Consider the following 18,337-nt stretch of genomic DNA (forward strand, 5'->3'; position numbering starts at 1 on the left):
TAGCTGGATTCGCGCTTGCTCAGCCTCCCAGTATGCCCCCGGCTTACTTCCAGACCCTTTCAGAGGAGCTCATGTGGAATGGGCTTTCCCTTCCTCCAGGAGAATGATAGGTTCCTACGTTTGTGAGAAGTCTAAGGGGTGACAGGGTGGGACTTGGGGAGGGGAGACCCTCCCCTTCTAACGTACAACAGGACCCCAGCCAGCTGTCTGGCGGCTTCAACTTTGATTTATTTTTTTTCTCCTGACCTCCTCACTCGAGGCCTCCGGAGCGCCCTTTTCAGCACCACCAGAAAGGACAGCTCTTCTCGGCCCCGCCCAAGCTGGCCTGGCCCGCGGCGCGGCGGGCGATTGGCTGCGGCCACCTTCAGTATCAATCTGGCTCCCGCCGGGGGCTGGCTCTCGTGAAGGCGAAGGGGGAGGTGGAGTCACAGGCCGACTGGTCTGGGGATCGGCTGACCCACGGACAGGCCGCAGCATCCCTGTCCGCAGTCCGCGAGCGCCCGCCTTGTCAGTCAGTCCTCGCCCTCGCCCCGCCCCCTAGCTTGCCACACCCCTCTCAGGCCCCGCCCTTTCTTTTCGCATTGCGGGGCACTGGAGGTTGGCGCTGTGCCCCCGGCGCCCCACGTGGCGGCCCGTAGGGGCCGGGGGAGGCAAATCCGGAGACGGACCCCCCTCAGCCCCCCGACCCCAACCCGGCTGAGTTGCGGTTGCCACTGGGCGAGGGCGGGGGTCGCCAAGCTGAGAGGACTGTGGGGAGGGGTGACGTCAGGGTGAGTGGGAGCCAAGAAAGGAGCGAGTAGGAGAGAGGTGGGGAGGGGGTAGCGGGAGAGAGAGAGAAGCCGTGGGTCGGGTCGAATGAGAAGCGAGGGCAGGCAGGAGAAAAGGGGGAGGAAGGAGAGAGAAGTCGCTGCAGAGGACGGCTGACTGCGTTCCTTTCCCGGGGCTGCGGGTCTAAGTAGGGTAGGAAGTGCTGTCTGGGGAAGCTGGAAGGAAAGCGGGGATAGGGAGGAAAAGAGAGAGCGAAAAGAGGTGGGGGTGGGGGCGGGGTGGTGGTGGAGGAGGAGAGAGGAACGGAGAAGGGGAGAAAGGAGAGACTGACCGGAAAGAGGAAACTGCCGGAAGGAGAAAGGAGGAAAGAGGCAAAATAGAAAGAGGAGAGTTGGAAGGAGAAAGAAGTAGAAGAGAGAGAGAGAGGTAGAAGGAGAGAAAAGAAGGGTTAGAGGTACATGAAGGGAGGGAGAAAGGAGGAGGTACACGGTGGCAACAGGATCTCAGGACAGAGAATCAAGAGTAGGAATGTGGCGAGGAAGCAGCGCAGGGGGTAGCCAGGGAGCCGCCATGGAGGGAACCGGTGGAGAACTGGGGGGACAGGGGAACTGGGGTCTGGAGGATGCCCCAGGTCTCTTAGCCAGGGCCTCCCTGCCCATCATGCCTGCATGGCCATTGCCTCTGGCCTCTTCTGCCCTTACCCTGCTCCTTGGAGCCCTCACTTCCCTTTTCCTCTGGTATTGCTACCGCCTGGGCTCCCAAGACATGCAGGCCCTGGGGACTGGAAGTCGGGCTGGGGCTGTTGGTGGTAGGCCTGGAGGGTGCTCTGAAGCGGGCAGGCCAAGTCCAGGCCGCTCTGGAGAGTCCGGAGAAGGACCCAGGACGGAAGGCCTAATGAGCCGTCGCCTTCGCGCCTATGCCAGGCGCTACTCTTGGGCAGGGATGGGTAGGGTGAGGCGGGCAGCTCAGGGTGGCCCCAGCCCAGGGGGAGGGCCAGGGGTCCTGGGCATCCAGCGCCCAGGCCTGCTTTTCCTGCCAGACCTGCCCTCTGCCCCCTTCGTGCCCCGGGAGGCCCAGAGGCATGATGTGGAGCTCCTGGAGAGCAGCTTCCCTGCTATCCTGCGGGACTTTGGGGCTGTGAGCTGGGACTTCTCAGGGACGACTCCTCCACCTCGGGGCTGGTCCCCACCCCTGGCCCCTGGGTGCTACCAGCTCCTGCTATACCAAGCAGGCCGCTGCCAACCCAGCAACTGCCGCCGGTGCCCGGGGGCCTATCGGGCACTGAGGGGGCTGCGAAGCTTTATGAGTGCTAACACCTTCGGCAACGCTGGCTTCTCCGTCCTCCTGCCTGGCGCCCGGCTTGAGGGCCGCTGTGGGCCCACCAATGCCCGCGTCAGATGTCATCTGGGTAAGTGGATGCTGCTTATAGACCACCTCCTTGCCTCCACGATTTCCCCTCCAGACTCTCTCCTTGCCATCATAGCTTTCTACACTGTGATTCTGATTGTGCCTTCTCAGAAATCTTCCGTGACTCCCTATTGCCCACAGCAGCATTTCCTGAGTTTCAATGATCAGAAAGCCATCTTCACAAGGTTCCCATAGTCATTTACCACCTGTCCTGTTTCTTCATATTGACTCCCCCTGTTTTGTTTTACTTATTAGAAGGCATCTGTGTAGAACAATGATGATCAGTATTACTTGCCCTAAATAGAAGTTATTCATAAGACAAGTTTAAACTTAAAAAAAAAAAAAGCTTGAAAACTTCTAGCAAAATATTCTAGTCTGAGACTGAAGCCTACATTCTCCTCCTTTAAAAAGGAGCAATGTTGGGAATTCCCCGGCAGTCTAGTGGTTGTAAATGTTGCTAAGTTATGTCTGACTCTTTTGCGACCTCGTGGACTGTAGCCTGCCAGGCTCTTCTGTCAATGGGATTTCCCAGGCAAGAATACTGGAGTGTGTTGCCATTGCCTTCTCCAGGGAATCTTTCTGACCCAGGGGTAAAACCCATGTCTCCTGCATTGGCAGGCAGCAACTCTACCACTGAGCCACCAGGGCCTGGGTTCAATCCCTGGTAGAGGAACTACGACCCCAGAAGCCACATGGTGCAGTCCAAAATAAAAAAATAAAAAGCAGCAATGTTAGTAGGGGTGCTAAAGTTATGGTAGCATCAAACAGATTTTCTTTTCAATGTTTTAAAGGTTGAAAGAAAATGAGGAGAAAAACAATCCCTCATTTTCTGATTGATAAGTTATTTAATGTTATGACCTCGTTTTGCCTACAGTCATCTCCTGTGCTACCAGTTGAATGTGTTCTGTACTTTAACGCACACTGGCTTTGAAGAGCCTGGATCAAGTTCAGCTCTTTTCTCTCTTCTCCCACCTGTTCCCTTCTTTCCCTTCCCTTCTACCACGTCCTAAATTATGAAGGCCTTCTGGCTGGTCCTGGCAGATGCCACATGCATGCTCTTAACCTAGGATGCCTTTCCCCCTTTATCACCTCCTGGGAAACTCCTAATTAGCCTTCACAATTCACACTTTGAAATGTCACACCTCCTCTGGGATGTCCCCCTATTCCCCATTATTTAAGTTGGCTCCTCAGTTTTCTGCACCCCACTGTGTGGTCCTCGGCAGGATGGAGCCCTTTGCTTTATACTTTTTGGGGAGAGAGGACCTAACACAAGAGAGGGTTCTTGAGTTAAAATGACAGAAACCCAAGAAGGGAGGCTGGTTCCTTTAGAAACCCTTCCCTTTTCTCTGAAACAGAACTGATTGTGCTTTGCACTGTTTCCCATCTCCTAGCATGTCCTCCCATCCACCACTGTATTGTAATCTTACACAGGTCACCTTCTAGAGAGCTAGGGGAACACCATTTGTTGTTGCCTTGTCCAGTCGCTAAGTCGTGTCCGACTCTTTGCGACCCCACGGACTGCAGCCTGCCAGGCTCCCCTGTCTTTCACTATCTCCCAGAGATTGCTCAAATTCATGTCCATTGAGCCAGTGATGCTATTTAACCATCTCATCCTCTGCTACCCCCTTCTCCTTTTGCCTTTAATCTTTCCCAGCATCAGGGTCTTTTCCAGTGAGTCAGCTCTTTGCATCAGGTGGTCATAAAACCATAGAACCTGGTGTGTAAAATTCTCAGATTCTGCTTTTTGACTTAAGGGGGTGGGCCTCTTCAACGGAGGCAGGAATTTGGAGGTCTGCATCTCTTTATACAGGCCTGAAGATTCCCCCTGGTTGTGAGCTGGTGGTCGGGGGCGAGCCCCAGTGCTGGGCTGAGGGACACTGTCTTCTGGTGGATGACTCCTTCCTGTACACAGTGGCTCATAATGGTAATGGGGCTCCCATTCTGCCAGGAGGGATGAGGGACTGAAGAGTGAAGGGGATTAGACTATAAAGGCTGCAGAATTGGACCCAGCTGGCTTCCTGTCCTACACCACTATTTCCCAGTTGCATGACCTTGAACAAGTCACATGATTTCTCCAATCACCTGGAAAACAGGGCAACCCCCTTCTTTGTCAGGTGACTGTAAGGATTAAATAAGCTAATGTAGGTGCACACCCAAGTGGTTCGTGGCACCAGACCCTCGACCTGACCCCCTGGGTTCCTGTCCTCCCTCTGGCACTTACTAGCAGTGTGACCTCAGGCAAGTTACTTAACCTCTTTGTGCCTCAGTTACTGTGTATAAAATGGGAATGCTTATGGTACTATCTCCTAGTTTGTTTTGATGATTAAGAGCTAATACACGTAAGGGATCAGAACAGTGTCTGGCACTTATATGCATAGTGTCTGCCTGAGTATTTGATAAGTGCTCTGGCCTGTAAGTACTTAATGTCAGCTGCTCTGCTCTCTCCACCCCCACGTGTCCTAGGCTCTCCCGAAGATGGGCCTCGAGTGGTGTTCATCGTGGACCTCTGGCATCCCAACGTGGCTGGGGCCGAACGCCAGGCCCTCGACTTTGTCTTCGCACCAGACCCTTGAAGGAAAATGCTTCTTTCAAACATCTGGGCTGGAGAGAGGCTGCACTCAGGGATGGCTTGAGTGGTAGCCAGGACCGCCTCTCCACTGCAGGGGATGGGGTGGGGCTGAGGGTGGGAACTGGCCAGGGAACACTGAAATACAGATTTTAAATGCTCTCCTGACTACTTTCTTCCCAGCTGGCAGCCCAGGGAAAGGCTGGGGGCAAGGGTCTGTGTCTTCTCCCATCCAGGTGTCTCCCTAAACAAGCCATCTCCCTGGGAGCCAGCAGCAGACCCTCAACTCGACTTTATTCCAATAATTTAATAGAAAATTAAAATAATAAATAATATGAAACAAATTGGGAAGATGCTGAGCCGGTGCAGGCCCAGGTCAGCCTAGTATTAAGGAAGTAGGGAGGGTGGCGGGGAGGAGGAGGGAGCAAACAACCCTTCGCAATGGTGAGGAGGCGGCTCAGAACGCGGTGGGTGTTATCACGGTGGCTTGACACTTTGGCGTGTAGATGTACTAAAAAAAGAGAAAGGGAATTCTAAATCCTTCTAAACCCGCTGGTGAGGGGAGAGGGCAGGACAACGATGGGGATGAAGGAACGAACGTAGGCCTTCTGAAGGCCTCTGAGGGGAGGGGCTGGAATGTACCATGTGGTTAGCAATGAGGTGGGAATGGATGGAAAAGGGCCAAAGTGAACTGTACCATGTGATGAAGGGACGGAAGGGAGACCCACGACTTGGCCAGCAAAGCCGGGGCAAAGATCTGGGAAGGGGAGGAGGAAAAGAGAGAGGGACTCGGGTCCCAGTGGCTAGAGGAAAATTCAGGGTAAAATTCAGTCCTTGAAGACAATCTGTTGGCCGTGAGGACGCTCATCATGCGTGATGTGGCGCCGGACGTGGATCCTGCGGACACGGTGCTCTCGGTTGTCCTCATCCTCCCCTCGGCTGGCTCCACCACCTCCAGCTGCACCTCCTGTGGCCTCCAGGAGGGCTGGGTCTGGGCCTCGGGGAGTCTCGTAGATCAGGATGTTCAGGGTCTCCTCAAAGATCCGGGCCTCTGGGAATTCCACCTGCAAAAGGCCAGCAACCCCCAGCTCCCTCCTGGCCTGACTATACAGCCATCCCCTCCCCCAGGCTGCTCCTGCATTGGCAGCCTCCTAGCTTGTGCAGTCGCCTGGCCTCCACAGTCACAGGTTCCTTGAGCCTGGACTGTCCTCTTTGCTATGTCTGTACTCAGCAAAGTCGTGCTTGTGCTGTGAAGTCCAGCTCTGAAGTCAGGCAGAGTTATTTGCTTTGTCCTTTGTTGCTAGGTCTCTTGGTTTGTTTTTTTTTCATTTGACAAATATTTACTGAGTGACTGCACAGTACCAGGCATTATTCGAGGCACTGGGGAATATAGCCGTGAATAAAACAGGCAAACTTCCTGTCCACGGGAAGTTTACATTCTAGGATGAGGACCCAGACATACATGTAATAAGATATAAAGTGTCAGATGATGATAAGTATTATGGAAAAGTTATAGCAGGAAAAGGGGAGGAATGTTACAACTTTAAAGACAGAGCTCAGAGAAGGCCTCACTGAGGTGACATTTGACCAACAGCCAAAGGAAGGGAGGGAAGGAACCAGACGGAGAACTAGAGAAAGATCAGTCTGAGAAGAGAACAGCAAGTCTAAGAATTCTGGGGCAGGAGTGTGCTTAGTGTATCTTTAGATCAGCAGCAAGGCCAAAGCAATAAGGCAGAGTGAAGAAGAGTAGAAAGGGATGAAGAGGTAGTTAAGGGTTCCCTTTGTGTGACTTGGAGGGATATAAACAACAAAACTTTAATGAGCTGCAATCTCATTACTGTTTATCTTCCTGTCTTCCCAACTACAGAGGAAGCTACTTGGAAATTGGGCTATTCATTCATTCATGCATTCAATAAATGTTTCCTAGCTTCTGTAGTGTGATAAAAGCCTGGCTAGTGCTAGAGAGATAGGGGAAAAAAGATACAGCTCTGCTCTCAAGAAGCTAACCCCTTGCTGCTGAAGTAAACACCCTCCACAGCCCCATCCCTAGCAGACTACAATCAACGCTGTGTTTAGCTGTGAGGGGGGTAGGATCAACTTTTCTGGGGTGGTTGTCTTGAAAATTCTTGGACTCAGTTGTCCCAAAGAAAGTGATGTTTGGCTTAGGTCTTAAAGATTAAGCACAAGTTCACAAGTAGACAGGAATGAGGAAACATAATCCTAAGAGTGAATGGTGTGTGCAAAGGCAGTGAGGTGTGAAATAGCACTGGGTGCTTAGAGACTTCCAAGATCTCCTGTGTATCTGAGGCACACCCTTCTTGTCAAGGTCAGAGGGACCAGGGTGATAAGATCTTCAGGGACAGATGTCATGACAGACGGCTTGTTCTTTACTCAGCATCTCATTTACCCTGGTTTCAAGCCTCTTGCAGTGCTTAGAAAGTCTCTGATGATGGATGCCATAACAATCATCAGTAATAACTCAAGGCCTACGATCTCAGTTTGTTCCAAATACTTGAAGTTTTAAGAACCTACTCTGGGTCATTAGATCCTTCTGAGAGTCTAAAGACAGATACAGTCCTTCTACACAGAAAAATGCACACACAAAACCCCAAACCACATATTCTTTCAAGATAGTCTTGAAACTCAATTGGCCTACATTAAGAATCCCATTGTAATCCAACACCCTCCTTTCACAGCTAAAGCAGAGACCCACAGAAAGTTAAGATGACTTGCCCAAGGTTACAGAGCTAAGACCCCCAAAACTTGAAACTCCAGCTCCTGACTCCCACTGATGGAATTCCCAGGCCTGACTGGATGAGTTGCCTCTGTCCAGGGTGCTGATCCTGCCCACCGCCACAGCCCTCCCTGACCAGGCCCCGAAACCCCATCTGACCTTGGTCTGCTTCTTCTCCGTGGCATAGACAATGGAGGTGCAGCACACCTCGGCGATTTTGCGGCCCTGCCCGTAGAAAGACCAGCAGCAGATCTCGTCCCCCAGAACATCCTTGAGGAAAAGCAGCCGCCCGTGGAAGCGCAGGGCCAGTTTGTCAAACAGCTCGATGTTCTTAAGTAGGTTGTCGTCTGAAGTGCTGAGGACCAGGGGGGCCAGGAGGCCTCAGCACGACAGGCTTCCTTCCCTCTGTTCTGCAACCCACCCCCCTTACCCCAGCTTTAGGGGCACTGAGACCCAGCACTCTAGTCCTGCCTAGGAGGTTGGTGCCCAGCAGGCCTTGGAAAGGAAGCAGCATTTGTTCAGCAAGTTCCAGCACAGCAGAGGGATCTACCCGTGCAGGTTCTGGAGGCGAGTGGCCTCACCAGACATCCTTGCTCCAGCCCCTTTTAACTGAGTGACACTGAGCAAATTACTTCACCTCTTGCTCCCTCAATTGCCTCATCTGTAAAATGGAGATCACAACAATAACTACTTCCAACGACTGTGAGGTTCATGTGAGTAAATATATGTAAAGTGCTTAGAGCCATGCCTCTTATAAAGCAAGCACTTAGGAAATGCTAATCCTCATTGGGACCCCAGTTTACTGATAAAACTGAAACTCAGAAAAAAAAACCCCAACCCAAAACCTGAAGCTCACAAGTGAAAATGACCTCTCCAAAGTCCCCAGGGATAAGTGGCAAAGCTGGAATTTGCATCCAGGCAGGATTCTTTCCACACCCCCTGTGTGACCATAACCCTCCCCATGGGTTATGCTGAGCCCAGGGTTCCACCCACTGCACTTCCCCACCTCCAAGGGGGTCACCTGGTGTAGGAGTACTTGTTGTTACTGCGGTTGTGCAGGAGCTTCACCACGGGCTGTTGGGGAGAAGAGGGTGGAGAAAGGTGGGGGTCAGGCTGCTGGGACAGGCGCCCAGCCTCCACCCTACAGGGCTCAGGGGCCTCACCTTGGAGGTGCTGGCCAGGAGCTGCTGCTCCTCCCGGGGAGATGTCACCGTGGGGATGAGGCACAGCGGGGATACGTTCTCCCTTTTTTGCTGGAGAAGAAGCGGAAGGTGATTAACAGCACAACCAAAGGTCACTCGCTCCCCTAAGAGCCTTCCAACACTGCTTGTTGCCTCTGGGAAAAAAAATCCAGACTCCTCAGTGGTCCACGTGTGAACTCTCTGATCTCGGCTCTGCCACTCTCCCCTGCCTGCTGGCTGAGCTGTTCCTTTCTGCACCCAGCTGCTTGTGCCCCCTGGGCCCTTTGCTGCTGCCACTGCCAGCAAAGGCCAGCACTCAGTTGTCTGCATGGCTGGCCCCTTCATGCCATTCAGATATCAATGCAATTAGTGCTCCTAGGAGGGTACCAGGCCTCCTCCCTGGGCTCCCTGGCTAAGTAGCCACCTCTACTACTTCCTTTTCACACTCTCCATTCACTTTCTTCATGGCACTCAGGTCCTCACATTTTCTCATTTTTTGGTATATTTGCTCATAGTCTCTTTCTAGAGAATAAGTACCTAGTATACAGCAGATGCTCAATAAGTATCTGGTGAATGAATGAACTGGGCTGGGTGGGAGGCTGGAGGGAGAATTAGAGCCAGACACAGAGGCTTCTTTCCTCTTCTCTGCCTTTGAGAATCCTCATGCCAAAACCCCTCTCACCTCCCCCAACCTAAAAACTAGATGTGCGATTCTAATACAAATTCCAGAATTTCTTTTTTAGAAACACCTAAGACTTTTACTAAAATTAACACGGAAGAACAATTCTACTATTACTTAGGTCAATTTTTTAAAAGAGTCAAGAAAGAGGAGATTGACCCTCCCAGATATTAAAATATCTTACAAAGCCACAACAATGAAAACAGTGTAGGTCTTGTGTGGAAACAAAAACAATGAAATACAATAGAGAACTTGGAAACAGACTGATAGATACCTATCTATATATAAAATGAAGACTGACATTTACAGAGAGAACATCACAGATCAGTGAGGGCAAGTGTGTATTAGTTACTGCTGTGTAACAGACTGCTCCAAAATCAAAAAGCATAAATCAACAACAAATATTATTATCCATTTCTGTGGGTCAGGAATTCAGGAATGGCTTAGCTGAATGCTTTTGGCATGGGGTCTCTCATGAGGTTACAGTAAGTCAGCTGGGGTTGCAATAATCTGAGGCTGTCTTCATCTGGAGGATTCGTTTTTGAGAAAGCTTGTTCATATGACTGGCAAGTTCATGCTGGCTATTAGCAGGAAATATTTGATCCCTGTCATTTGGACCTCTGTGATGGGTTACTTGAGTGTCCTCACAATATGGTTGCTGGCTTCTCCAGAGCAAATAATCCGAGGGAGAGCAAAGTAGAGGCCTTTTTTTAAAAAATATTTATTTATCTGGCTGCATTGGTCTTAGTTGCAGCACATAGGATGTTTCATTCTGGCACACAGGCTCAGGAGCTGTGGCACTTGGGTTCAGTAGTTGCCCTGCAGCATGTGGGATCTTAGTTCCCTGACCAGGGATTGAACCTGTTCCCTGCATTCCAAGGCGGATTCTTAACCACTGGGCCACCAGAGAAATCTCCTCACAGTCTTTTATGATCTAGTTTTGTTAGCCCTATTCAATGTGGAACGGAACACCACCAGGGAATGAATGCTAGGGAATAATGCTGAGGATTGCCTTGGAGGATGACTCCACAATCCACCTTTTGGCCCCCACAGATTCAAATCCCTCCCATATGCAAAACATACTCACCACTTCTTCCTAAGATTCCCCCAAAGTCCCATTCCATTACAGCGCTGATGCACACAAGTTGGTGATTCTTCTTTATGGCTCTTGGCTCTGACCTGAGCCATCATCCTTCTTTTTCCATTAAAGACAATCCATGTTTGCAGCTCCATAGTTTGTTAATTTTTTTTTTAACTTTTTCTTGTATATTGGAGTTAGGCGATTAACAATGTTGTGATCATTTCAGTGCAGCTCTATCGTTTCTTTAGCCTGCCTTTTGCCCGTACAACTTTTGCAGGCCCAAAGGCTTCTTTTCCTCTTGTATTGTCTCTGTCTCTAAGTCTAAGCTGGCAGTGTTTCTGCCAATGTGATTCCCTTAAAAACTTAATGGGCGTCTTGTGACTCATTGGAAAAGACCCTGATGCTGGGAAAGATTAAAGGCAGGAGGAGAAGGGGACGACAGAGGATGAGATAACCAGATGGCATCACCAACTTGATGGACGTGAATTTGAGCAAGCTCCAGGAGTTGGTGATGGACAGGGAAGCCTGGCGTGCTGCAGTCCATGGGGTCACAAAGAGTCAGACACGACTGAGTGACTGAACTGAACTGTGAGTCCGGGGTTCAGTTCATTAGACAGAAACCACACCCACAGAACTTTGTGAGATGAGCTCTTCTCTACTTTGAGCTTATGCTGATACTGCTGCCTGACAATAGCTTTAAGCTTCTTAGAAGAGCTATCCTTTGACTGAATCATTCTGAGGCATCTTCTTGGATATTCTGAGGTCTTAACAAAGGATTTTACAATCGCATCCTCAGCTTCATCTTTAGACCATATCATATTGAGAACGCCCTGTATTTTTTCTTTGCCTGGAAGCCATTTGTTAATTTTAACATCAGCTGTTATTTGAAAGGCTGGAAATGTTCAAGCGCCACCCCTCCCTCCCAACTCCTGCCCCAAATTACTGGCTCCTTTGTGTTCAATTTCCTTCTGCGTACCCTCTCTTCTTTTGTTTTTAGTATAAGCAACAAGAAACCTGTGGCACCTAACATTCTGTCTGGAAATTTCTTTGCTAGATCACCCAGTTCATTAGGTATGTTTTCTACTTTCTATTAATATATTCCTATCAGAGACAGTGTTGCTACTTCTGCCACTACATAACAAGGATACCCTTTCCACCACTTTCCAGGAAACATATTCCACACTGCAGCCTCCTCAAAGGTCATCAGACTTCTATGAATACTCTAAAGCTTTTTAGGCTTTTCTTAATACTCTTCTCAAAGTCCTTCCAACTTCTGCCCACTCTGCAGTTCTAAAGCCACTCCCACATTTTAGGTTTTGTTTTGGCAGAATTGCATTCCAGATACCACAATCTGTTATCTGTTACTAGGTAATAAATTAGTACAAACTTAGCCGCTTACAACAATAAACATTGATTATCTCACACAGTTTCTGTGGGTCGGGAACTTGAGCTTGGCTTAGTTAGGTAGTCCTGGCCCAGAGTCTCTTGTAAAGTTTGAGTCCATTGTTGACCAGGGTTGTAGTTCTCTAAAAACTTAAATGGGCCTAGAGGATCCAATTCTGGGATAGTTCACCCATTTGGCTGAGAGTTTGTGCTGGCCATGAGCAGGAGGCTTCAGTTCCTCACCAAGTGGATGTCTCCCTAGGGCTGCTTGAGTATGCTCACAAGGCATCTGGCTTCCCCACAGTGAGTGATCCGAGAGGCAGAAGCTGCTATGTCTTTTATGACCTGGCTTTAGAAGTCACACACTATCACCTCTGCAATCTCCTACTGGTTACATAGGTCAGCTCTATCCAGTGTGGGAAGGGACTGAACAAGAACCTGAATAAAAGCAAGAGGCAAAAAAAAATTGCTGGTGGCTCTCTTGGACACTGGCTACCACAGATTGTGTAGCAGATGGCACTGTCCCCTCCATGGAGGACAAAAAAGTTAAATCCCTTCATAATTCACATTACTACAGTGAATTCCATATACAAAAGATAAAACTATAAAGCTAATAAAAAATACAGAATAAACTTAAACAGAAAAGGATCTTGTGGGGGAAAAAAAAAGAGGAATTTGAATATATTAAATTCAAGAGTCTCTCCAGTTGACAATGAAAAGCATGATTTTATAAATAATTCCAAGTAATGTTGAATGAATTATAATTACTCTACAACACTAATGAAATTACTGATTCTGGTGAGAATTAACAATTGTGTGGTTGATAGATAACTTCCATTCATAAAGTACCTGAATTACTTTATAGTTGGCAACAAAGGAATGGAACTACAATGAAGGATCAAACCATCACCACCTGAATCTAGTGGCCAATTCTGAGCATCAATAATGATGGGCCATACTAACAACACTATAGGTCTTTATATAGCACAGTATGAAATATGCAACATTACTTAAAATATTTCTAATCAAAATTTTTCATATCAAGCCTTTGAATCTACCATCTAGTTTAGAGAAACTCAAGATAGGATGAGGGTTAACAAAGCAAATCTGGCAGATTTGGAAAGTAGGTCATTGTGCAGGACAACTGGTGGTCAGTATTATGAGATAAAAAGAACTGCTTTGGGTTGGGAAAATAACATAATAACCAGATGTAATGCAAGGATCTAGACTGGACTGGTTTAGACGTGAACCAGCTATGACAGACATTTCTGGAACAAATGGAGAAATTTGTACATTCCCTTGATGTTAGATAAAATTTCACTGACATGGAAAGATGGCAATTATTAACAAACAAAAAAAACAGATTACAAAGCAGCACATACACCATAATCATATTTTGACAAACACACTCACACAGGAAAAGACCCGGAAGAGTATTTGGTGCTTTTATTTTTTTGATTATCTGTGTTTTCTAAATTTCTACAATACTTATATATGCTTTAAAAATAATAAATGGTTATGTATAATTTTAAAAATCAACAATTTCTGTTCGACAACAGATGTCACAGATAGATGACATTCTAAGTGAAATGACTGGCAACATCTAAAACTGACTAGAAATTATTATCTGAAACAGACTTTCTCAACTGGGGTTCCTTATTGAATATCAAAACCCAGCAAATAATCTGAGTAACTATTTTCTCAACTCTTCTGAAAATGTCAGATAAATAGTACCATTCTATATGCACAGGAGAAGTTAATTTATTATGTAAAGTATATGCCCTAGAATAATAGGGCTTAATTCTCTCTAGGAACTAAACTATGTAAGAATCTCCAGCAAAGCAACAAGAAAAAGCAAATTCAATAGAAAATTTGGTAAAGAATATGACTTGGCAACTCACAGAAGGGGAAACCAAAAACGTTAGTGAATATATGAAAAGATGCTAAATCTACTTAGTAACTAGAAACATACATATTAAAATTAGATCACTCTATACCAATCAGATGGGCAAAATTAGAATGCTGGGTGATGCCATGAGTTGTTGAAGATATGCAGAAATGAGATTCCTTATGCACTGCTCATCAACAATATAAAGTGCTACAGCCATTCGGGAGAGTAATCAGATGATACTTGCTGAAATTCATCTGTATGTGTCCTGTGGCCCAGCAATTCCAATCCCAGCCACAATCATGTGAAACACTGGTCCAGGACCCACGAGGGCACAGGAACAAAGATGCTCATTGTGGCATTGTTTGTGGGGACAGGAAGCAGGAGGCAATCTAGGTCTCCAACCTCAGGGGAATGTATAAACAAAATATTACGAATGCACATCAGATTCCCATGCAGCAGTTAGAAGCAAAGAACTAAATGTATGTACAGCAGCATGAACGAAACTTGGAAAAAGTGCTGAATTAAGAAACAGAACACACAATCCATAGCTCAAAGCCATTTATGGAAATTTAAAATGTTTATGTATACAAAGCAACACTTTATAGTTTTTCAAGGGTACAAACATAATCCAAGCAAACATATTAAAACGTTAGAAGTGGAGGGGTACCTATGAGGGCAAGGGAAGTGGGCAGGGGATCAAGAATGAAAGAAAAATGAAAAGTGAAAAGATTTGCAGAGACTAAAGATGTTTAAGTGCACACTGAGAAGTATGATGAACTCACTACTTTGTACCTGAATCTTAAAAACAAAACCCCAAACCTCCAAACACACACACATATTCTAGCTGAGTGGGTTGGGGATGGGAACAGCCTTGAGAAAACTTTGAAAGAAGGCAGCTGGAGCACAGAAGAAAAAGTACTGTACTTGGGAGTCAGATAAACTGGGGTTGACTTGGAGCTCTGCTGCTTAAAGAGTTCTTTGACCCTGGATGTATCCCCAGCTTCCCTCATGTTTCTTTTTATGTCAAACAAATATACAAGGAGGTAACAGACCCTACCCACAGTGGATATGAGATAACATTAGATACATGTAAAGCTACCAAATAGGAATGCACTTCCAAAATCATCTAGTTTAATGTTTTTTCAACTGCAAGTGGTAACCCATAATGGGCCATGAAATAAATTTAATGGGTCCAAAATAGCATTAGAAAGAAAGAAAGCATAATATATCAGAGTGTATTTCACTAAAAGTATCATTTTATAGAATTCTCACTTCAGTTATATAAGTGAGTGAAAATCACTCAGTCATGTCTGACTCTTTGTGACCTCATGGACTATATAGTCCATGGAATTCTCCAGGCCAGAATACTGGAGTGGGTAGCCTTTCCCTTCTCCAGGGGATCTTCCCAACTCAGGGATCGAACCCAGGTCTCCTGGATTGCAGGCGGATTCTTTATCAGCTGAGCCACCTGGGAAGCCCTCGGTTATATAAAGATGAATATAAAAAATGCATTTTCTCTATGAGATGCAGTCAAAAAACTTGAAAAACAAACACAGCTATTGCCCAAAGGAATTTTATATTTTTGGATTTCAAGGACCAATAAGTATTCCCCAAGACAACAGAAAGTTGTTCATAGCTGCCACTTTTTAATATATAAAGGGCATCAAAAAAGAAACTCTTATAAGCTATTAATATTATATCATAAAAGAAAGGACACTTTTAACATTGTAAAAATAGAACAGAATAAAAGACTTTCTGTGAAACTCACTACATCGCACGTATTTTCCTCATTTCCGTATCTTCTGGAACATGAGAACAGAATGCCAGAGGTAGGAATTGACCCACTCAAGGTCACTCAGTCAGCAGTGGGGGAGGTGACATTAACCCATATCTCCTGGCTGTCCTTTCCAACCTCTTTTCCTCAGAATTCTAAGAGATCCCCAGAAGAGAAGCCCAGCAGATGGGGCTCTGGCACCCCCATCCCTGTTTTATCAGGAAGGGCTGCTTCTTCAGTATTTCATTGCTAGAAAAAAAAGTTACTTAAAGCCATGAACGTGATGGAATGCTGCCTCCCAGGTTAGGACCAGATCATGGAGGTCATTACATTACAATTTAAATTTAGAATTTTTTTTTTAACTTAGTGGGACAAGGCATTACTTGGGATTGCTGAGCAAAGGAGAGAATAAACTGGGGTTGTGTTTAAGGATCATTATTCCGTGTTACACTGTCAGTGTAACAGTTGGACTGGCTGGTAGAAACAGCAAGAAGCAGAGAAAGAAGTCATTCAACCAGAGCAGCAGTCTTGGCATGAGGTGGTGGTGGGATAGCAGAAACGCAGAGGACCCCCGAAATCGCTGGGGTCACGGCCAGTCAGAGTCAGGCCAGAGGCAACATTCCAGTCACGGCGCCATATTTCCTTTTTTCTTTAATATCTTAACAGCTAACTGTTCGGGCAGCTCTCCCAGGCACATAGGCATCAGGGTGGGACTCAGGAGGTGCGGAAGGGGTGCTCACCTGCAGTGCCAGTTGGCAGTCCTCAATCAGTCCCTGCACCAGGTAGTGGCGGGCTTCGCCCAGCAGCTCCCCCAGTTCTCTGGTGCTTTCAGGCAGAGGCACAGACCCGTCCCGCAGGTAGTTGAGGATTGTACCAAAATGGCGGCCGCTCCGGTCAATCAGCACCCAGCCTGGTGGGGTGGGGAGAGGCAGGAGAAAGGATGGCTTTGCTGAAGGCCACAGAACTACGATATTTATTAAAAAAGGATTCCAAAGCCACAAATCTGAATACTAATCTGTCTCAGGCCTCTGCCATATCCATGAAAATCCCTTTAAAACATCTCCAGTGAGTTCTCCCATGGGCCTTTTATTTATTTATTTTTTTTAAACACATCCAGCCACAGAGAATTAATTCCCTCCCAAGTATGGTCTACACTGAGGTTTTCATCATGAGCAAGTACCTACAGATAACCTTATCAATAAACCCCTAACCTCTTGTGCTAACTCTGACCACCCTATTAAGAATGTCTACCGCACCCACCAGTTCACTACTTTATAAACTTCATAGAACTTATTACTATCTGAAATCACACGCTTTGCTCTCGTTTTTGTATGTTTGTTTATTCTCCCCCTACCCGCCACCCCCCCACACACACATACAAAAAAAGCAAAACTCTGAAAGACTTATCTTACCAGATTTGTTTACCAAACTATTTCTAACATCGCTACTGCTAAGTCGCTTCAGTCGTGTCCGACTCTGTGCGACCCCATAGACGGCAGCCCACCAGGCTCCCCCGTCCCTGGGATTCTCCAGGCAAGAACACTGGAGTGGGTTGCCATTTCCTTCTCCAATGCATTTCTAACACTAACTGGCATTTTACAAATATTTATTCAATAAAAAAATTATTCACCTTTAGGCATATGAAGGCTGAGCGATACCTCCCCAATTTTTATTTGCCGGCCTTCATAATTCGTAACCCCTTCTGAATCACCTCCCCCTCTCCCCATCAAACTTTAAAGTTCCCCTTCGGCATATGGGGGACGGAGCTGAATGCAACACTTCCAGAGGGTAAGGTTCACCTGGTGAGGAGAACTGTCCACTCTCCATTCTGGGGTCCCTGGCAAAGCAAAAGCAGCCCCTTCCTTCTACAGTCTGTATAGATAGATTCCTAGACTGTACAGGGACCTGCGTTAGGGGAACAGAGACAGACAAAATCCTCTAACACTCCGGGATGGTTGTTGGCAGCGCTGAGGAAGAGAGCGGAACAAAAGGCTCGGCAAGTGGAAGAAACTGATGAAAATTGCCTGGAAGGATGTTGTTGCCAGCATGGCGGGTTCCCAAGTCTTTTGAGCTGAGGGGTGAAGGGGTCGGTGGGACGCAGCAATGAACATTCTCAGCTGACATGTTTAATCACTTACCACTGCGCCTGGAAGAGTAGCTGGAGGGGTGGGGGGTGGCGGGTGGTCCATGAATGTTGGTTACTACTGCTGGGGGTAAAGACCGGGGGAGGAAGGAGATAATGAATGAGAAAGGGGAGATGAGATGGGATGTGGGCGCCGGAGGAGGTGAGAACGAGCTGACTGGACGGTAGGAGAAAAGGGGCATGAGAAGACTGGGCGACGACAGACTAGGCGAAAGGGAGGCGGGATCTGGAGGATGCAGGAAAGTAAGCAAGGGCAGCCCGCGTACCTCCGGCGTCCGTGAGCACCTCCGCGCGGCCGCTGAACATGGCCTTGAGCCTGGTGTCCTGTCCGGTGAGGGTGCGCAGCGTGGTGTAGTGCAACGAGCCGCCCACGTTCAGCTTCACGTACTTGCTGTTCGTGGTCAGTGGCTTGAGACCGTAGGCGGCGGAGCCAGGCTCCAGATCCGAGGGCTTAGCGACCTCCAGGGACGGCGCCTCGGCCGCCGCCGGGCCCGAGGCCTCGGCGGACATGCCTGGTAGTGGCGGCGGGCAGCGACCTTAGGTTCTCTTCGTGCTCCCTGGCCGCTCCAGAGACCGAGATCTGAGCCCTCGGACCGGACCGCTGGCCCGCACGCCCCTACGCCGCCGCTACTCAGCGACACTGGCCTTCTGTCCCATCGCGCCGGTACCTCCCGGAAGCCGGGCGAGCACCTGCGCAGGCGCGTCAAGGCCCCGCCCCCGACTTCGCATG

At 47.9% G+C, this 18,337-nt stretch overlaps 2 protein-coding genes across 2 annotated transcripts; one reads left to right on the plus strand and one right to left on the minus strand.

Annotated features, from left to right (window-relative positions):
- The first annotated feature begins 557 nt into the window (after positions 1-557).
- On the plus strand, positions 558-4,902 carry ASPHD1 (aspartate beta-hydroxylase domain containing 1). Its single transcript, XM_027526480.1, has 3 exons — positions 558-2,176; positions 3,986-4,099; positions 4,639-4,902. Exons 1-3 carry the CDS (start codon positions 1,297-1,299, stop codon positions 4,746-4,748), a joined length of 1,104 nt encoding a protein of 367 aa, XP_027382281.1. The 5' UTR covers positions 558-1,296; the 3' UTR covers positions 4,749-4,902.
- Positions 4,903-5,028: 126 nt separating this feature from the next.
- KCTD13 (potassium channel tetramerization domain containing 13) lies at positions 5,029-18,299 on the minus strand. Its single transcript, XM_027526481.1, has 6 exons — positions 17,874-18,299; positions 16,205-16,374; positions 8,639-8,728; positions 8,497-8,549; positions 7,635-7,830; positions 5,029-5,805 (listed from the first exon to the last, which is right to left on the minus strand). The coding sequence occupies exons 1-6, from the start codon at positions 18,115-18,117 to the stop codon at positions 5,569-5,571; spliced, it is 990 nt and encodes a 329-aa protein (XP_027382282.1). The 5' UTR covers positions 18,118-18,299; the 3' UTR covers positions 5,029-5,568.
- Between the last annotated feature and the right edge of the window lie 38 nt (positions 18,300-18,337).

The sequence above is a fragment of the Bos indicus x Bos taurus genome, chromosome 25 (genome assembly GCF_003369695.1).
Source record: "Bos indicus x Bos taurus breed Angus x Brahman F1 hybrid chromosome 25, Bos_hybrid_MaternalHap_v2.0, whole genome shotgun sequence".
Classification (NCBI taxonomy): Eukaryota; Metazoa; Chordata; class Mammalia; order Artiodactyla; family Bovidae; genus Bos; species Bos indicus x Bos taurus.

Coding starts and splice junctions, on each gene's coding strand:
- ASPHD1 (XM_027526480.1), top strand. CDS start 1,297: ATGTGGCGAGGAAGCAGCGCAGGGGGTAGCCAGGGAGCCGCCATGGAG. Junction 2,177..3,985: donor CCGCGTCAGATGTCATCTGG/GTAAGTGGATGC, acceptor CTCTTTATACAG/GCCTGAAGATTCCCCCTGGT. Junction 4,100..4,638: donor GTACACAGTGGCTCATAATG/GTAATGGGGCTC, acceptor CACGTGTCCTAG/GCTCTCCCGAAGATGGGCCT.
- KCTD13 (XM_027526481.1), bottom strand. CDS start 18,117: ATGTCCGCCGAGGCCTCGGGCCCGGCGGCGGCCGAGGCGCCGTCCCTG. Junction 8,729..16,204: donor ACTGCCAACTGGCACTGCAG/GTGAGCACCCCT, acceptor CTTCTTCTCCAG/CAAAAAAGGGAGAACGTATC. Junction 8,550..8,638: donor TCCTGGCCAGCACCTCCAAG/GTGAGGCCCCTG, acceptor TCTCCCCAACAG/CCCGTGGTGAAGCTCCTGCA.